Source organism: Sebastes umbrosus, chromosome 21, assembly GCF_015220745.1.
Source record: "Sebastes umbrosus isolate fSebUmb1 chromosome 21, fSebUmb1.pri, whole genome shotgun sequence".
Taxonomy (NCBI): domain Eukaryota; kingdom Metazoa; phylum Chordata; class Actinopteri; order Perciformes; family Sebastidae; genus Sebastes; species Sebastes umbrosus.
The window spans coordinates 137440-142439 of NC_051289.1; the positions used below are offsets into that span (position 1 = coordinate 137440).

At 38.0% G+C, this 5000-nt stretch overlaps 1 protein-coding gene across 1 annotated transcript in view; it reads left to right on the forward strand.

Moving 5' to 3' along the window:
- The window catches only part of LOC119480930 (5'-AMP-activated protein kinase subunit gamma-2-like), a 45421-nt gene that overhangs the window by 32323 nt on the left and 8098 nt on the right, over positions 1–5000 (forward strand). Inside the window, exons 7-9 of the mRNA XM_037757586.1 lie at positions 1416–1525; positions 2764–2845; positions 3082–3140. Of these exons, the coding sequence (XP_037613514.1) occupies positions 1416–1525; positions 2764–2845; positions 3082–3140 (251 nt within the window). The remainder of the gene's footprint in view (positions 1–1415; positions 1526–2763; positions 2846–3081; positions 3141–5000) is intronic.

Here is a 5000-nt window from a genome sequence, read left to right on the forward strand (position 1 = left end):
TTATTTATTTATCTTATACTGTAGTTATTTATTTATTTATCTTATACTGTAGTCATTTATTTATTTATTTATCTTATACTGTAGTTATTTATTTATTTATCTTATACTGTATTTATTTATTTATCTTATACTGTAGTCATTTATTTATTTATCTTATACTGTAGTCATTTATTTATTTATTTATCTTATACTGTAGTTATTTATTTATTTATCTTATACTGTATTTATTTATTTATCTTATACTGTAGTTATTTATTTATTTATCTTATACTGTAGTTATTTATTCATATATTTATTTATCTTATACTGTAGTCATTTATTTATTTATTTATCTTATACTGTAGTCATTTATTTATTTATTTATCTTATACTGTAGTTATTTATTTATTTATTTATCTTATACTGTAGTTATTTATTTATCTTATACTGTAGTTATTTATTTATTTATTTATCTTATACTGTAGTTATTTATTTATTTATCTTATACTGTAGTTATTTATTTATCTTATACTGTAGTTATTTATTTATTTATCTTATACTGTAGTTATTTATTTATTTATTTATCTTATACTGTAGTTATTTATTCATATATTTATTTATCTTATACTGTAGTCATTTATTTATTTATCTTATACTGTATTCATTTATTTATTTATTTATTTATCTTATACTGTAGTCATTTATTTATTTATCTTATACTGTAGTCATTTATTTATTTATCTTATACTGTAGTCGTTTATTTATTGATCTTATACTGTAGTCATTTATTTATTTATTGATCTTATACTGTAGTCATTTATTTATTGATCTTATACTGTAGTCATTTATTTATTTATTGATCTTATACTGTAGTCATTTATTTATTTATCTTATACTGTAGTCATTTATTTATTTATTTATCTTATACTGTAGTTATTTATTTATTTATCTTAAACTGTAGTCATTTATTTATTTATCTTATACTGTAGTCATTTATTTATTTATTGATCTTATACTGTAGTCATTTATTTATTTATTTATTTATCTTATACTGTAGTTATTTATTTATGTATTTATTTATCTTAAACTGTAGTCATTTATTTATTTATCTTATACTGTAGTCATTTATTTATTTATCTTATACTGTAGTTATTTATTTATTTATTTATTTATCTTAAACTGTAGTCATTTATTTATTTATCTTATACTGTAGTCATTTATTTATTTATTTATTGATCTTATACTGTAGTTATTTATTTATTTATTTATTGATCTTATACTGTAGTCATTTATTTATTTATTTTTTATTTTGTCAGGGTCCGTCCTCCATAGGTAGACACCTGGCAGAGTGTCGCAGCCAGATGATGATGATGATGATGATGATGATGATGATGATGATGATGATGATGATGTCATACTTCCTGTTTCCTGTGCAGTGTCAGAGGAGTCAGAGAGAGACATCTACATGCGCTTCATGAAGTGTCACAAATGTTACGACATCATCCCCACCAGCTCCAAACTGGTGGTGTTTGACACCACGCTGCAGGTGAGACAGGTAGACAGAGACAGACAGGTAGACAGACAGACAGACAGACAGGTAGACAGACAGGTAGACAGAGTCAGACAGGTACACAGGTAGACAGACAGGTAGACAGACAGGGAGACAGACAGGGAGACAGACAGGGAGAGAGCTGTGTCAGTAAAGAGAATAATGTCCATCAGCGTGTGGAGGACGCTCCTTCATCCATATTTAATGCAGCTGATGAACGATTCACATCTGATACCTCTCTGATGTTCCTGTTATTTTGTCCACCCCAGTTCTATAACAAAGTCTGTTAAAGTGATCGTACACAATCTGAACTTTATGACTTCATTAACGGACGTTTTACCAGCGTCTGGTCGTCTCTGTCAGTCCAACATGGCGGCGTCTGGTCGTCTCTGTCAGTCCAACATGGCGGCGTCTGGTCGTCTCTGTCAGTCCAACATGGCGGCGTCTGGTCGTCTCTGTCAGTCCAACATGGCGGCGTCTGGTTGTCTCTGTCAGTCCAACATGGCGGCGTCTGGTCGTCTCTGTCAGTCCAACATGGCGGACGCGTAGCTCTGCTGCTGGAACCGGCTACCGGCTTTAACTTCTTATTAATACACGTATATAATATATAATATACCTTCTCTGGTTGTAGTTACATATCAGTCTTTCATTTCAAGAACTAAATGTTTTTTGTAAATCTTTATGAAACCCAGCAGACAGCAGGAGGGGTCATAATCAATAACCGATGTCATCATTGATTAATGGTTTAATATTTGGTCTTTAAAGTATGAGAGAAGTTAGTCAGAGTGAGACGTCACCGTTCACTGGGACAGACAACATCTCAGAATATCTCTTATTTCTTCTTCAAAATATCACTCAAAATGATGATTATTATTATTTTATCATTATTATTATTGTTACTAATATCATTATTATTGTTGTTTTTATTATTATCATCGTTATTGTTATTATTATTATTATTATTATTTTAAAAGTTGTTGACTTATGTTCTGTTGACTGCTTATTAAACTAATTGTTGCAGCTCTACTGTAATTTATTATTATTATCATGATTATTTTTACTGTTGTAATTATTATCATTATTATTGTTGTTATCATCGTTATCGTTATTATCTTTTTATTATCATTCTTATTGTTATTATTTTTTTATTATTATCCTTATCATCATTTTTATTGCCGTTATTATTATGATCATTCTTATTGTTATTAATATTAATGTTGCTGGTTGTGTTTCAGGTGAAGAAGGCGTTCTTTGCTCTGGTAGCTAACGGAGTGAGAGCCGCTCCACTCTGGGAGAGCAAGAAGCAGAGCTTTGTAGGTAAGACTATGTGTGTGTGTGTGTGTGTGTGTGTGTGTGTGTGTGTGTGTGCGTGCGTGAGTGTGTGTGTGTGTGTGTGTGTGTGTGTGTGTGTGTGTGTGTGTGTGTGTGCGTGCGTGCGTGCGTGCGTGCGTGCGTGCGTGTGTGTGTCAGAGCTATATATAGACTACATCTCAGTGAATATCCCAGCAGCCTTCAGGATGAGACGGAGATGAAACTGTCTCTCTGTGTTTCAGGGATGTTGACCATCACAGATTTCATCAACATCCTGACCAGATACTACAAATCCCCCATGGTAACACACACACACGCACACGCACACACACACGCACACACACACACACACACAGGAAACAGGAGCCAGGCTAGCTGTTTCCACCTGTTTCCAGTCTTTAAGTTAAGCTAAGCTGTAGCTTCATATTTAGCGTGCAGACATGTGACTCTCAGAGAGGAAGAGGAGAAGAAGAAGAGTTCAGTAACAGCAGCGTTAAAGGGAGAGTATCCATAGTCAGTGTATTACCCCCCTACTGGAGCTCTCTCTAAAGACACCAGACTCCGTTCCCCATCAGAAAGGGCTGTCCAGGTGTGAACAGTGTCTCAGTCTCAGTGTGTCCTCTAGGTGTGAACAGTGTCTCAGTCTCAGTGTGTCCTCTAGGTGTGAACAGTGTCTCAGTCTCAGTGTGTCCACCAGGTGTGAACAGTGTCTCAGTCTCAGTGTGTCCTCTAGGTGTGAACAGTGTCTCAGTCTCAGTGTGTCCTCTAGGTGTGAACAGTGTCTCAGTCTCAGTGTGTCCTCTAGGTGTGAACAGTGTCTCAGTCTCAGTGTGTCCTCTAGGTGTGAACAGTGTCTCAGTCTCAGTGTGTCCACCAGGTGTGAACAGTGTCTCAGTCTCAGTGTGTCCTCTAGGTGTGAACAGTGTCTCAGTCTCAGTGTGTCCTCTAGGTGTGAACAGTGTCTCAGTCTCAGTGTGTCCTCTAGGTGTGAACAGTGTCTCAGTCTCAGTGTGTCCTCTAGGTGTGAACAGTGTCTCAGTCTCAGTGTGTCCACCAGGTGTGAACAGTGTCTCAGTCTCAGTGTGTCCTCTAGGTGTGAACAGTGTCTCAGTCTCAGTGTGTCCTCTAGGTGTGAACAGTGTCTCAGTCTCAGTGTGTCCTCTAGGTGTGAACAGTGTCTCAGTCTCAGTGTGTCCACCAGGTGTGAACAGTGTCTCAGTCTCAGTGTGTCCTCTAGGTGTGAACAGTGTCTCAGTCTCAGTGTGTCCTCTAGGTGTGAACAGTGTCTCAGTCTCAGTGTGTCCTCTAGGTGTGAACAGTGTCTCAGTCTCAGTGTGTCCTCTAGGTGTGAACAGTGTCTCAGTCTCAGTGTGTCCTCTAGGTGTGAACAGTGTCTCAGTCTCAGTGTGTCCACCAGGTGTGAACAGTGTCTCAGTCTCAGTGTGTCCTCTAGGTGTGAACAGTGTCTCAGTCTCAGTGTGTCCTCTAGGTGTGAACAGTGTCTCAGTCTCAGTGTGTCCACTAGGTGTGAACAGTGTCTCAGTCTCAGTGTGTCCTCTAGGTGTGAACAGTGTCTCAGTCTCAGTGTGTCCACCAGGTGTGAACAGTGTCTCAGTCTCAGTGTGTCCTCTAGGTGTGAACAGTGTCTCAGTCTCAGTGTGTCCTCTAGGTGTGAACAGTGTCTCAGTCTCAGTGTGTCCTCTAGGTGTGAACAGTGTCTCAGTCTCAGTGTGTCCTCTAGGTGTGAACAGTGTCTCAGTCTCAGTGTGTCCACCAGGTGTGAACAGTGTCTCAGTCTCAGTGTGTCCTCTAGGTGTGAACAGTGTCTCAGTCTCAGTGTGTCCTCCAGGTGTGAACAGTGTCTCAGTCTCAGTGTGTCCTCTAGGTGTGAACAGTGTCTCAGTCTCAGTGTGTCCACCAGGTGTGAACAGTGTCTCAGTCTCAGTGTGTCCTCTAGGTGTGAACAGTGTCTCAGTCTCAGTGTGTCCTCTAGGTGTGAACAGTGTCTCAGTCTCAGTGTGTCCTCTAGGTGTGAACAGTGTCTCAGTCTCAGTGTGTCCTCTAGGTGTGAACAGTGTCTCAGTCTCAGTGTGTCCACCAGGTGTGAACAGTGTCTCAGTCTCAGTGTGTCCTCTAGGTGTGAACAGTGTCTCAGTCTCAG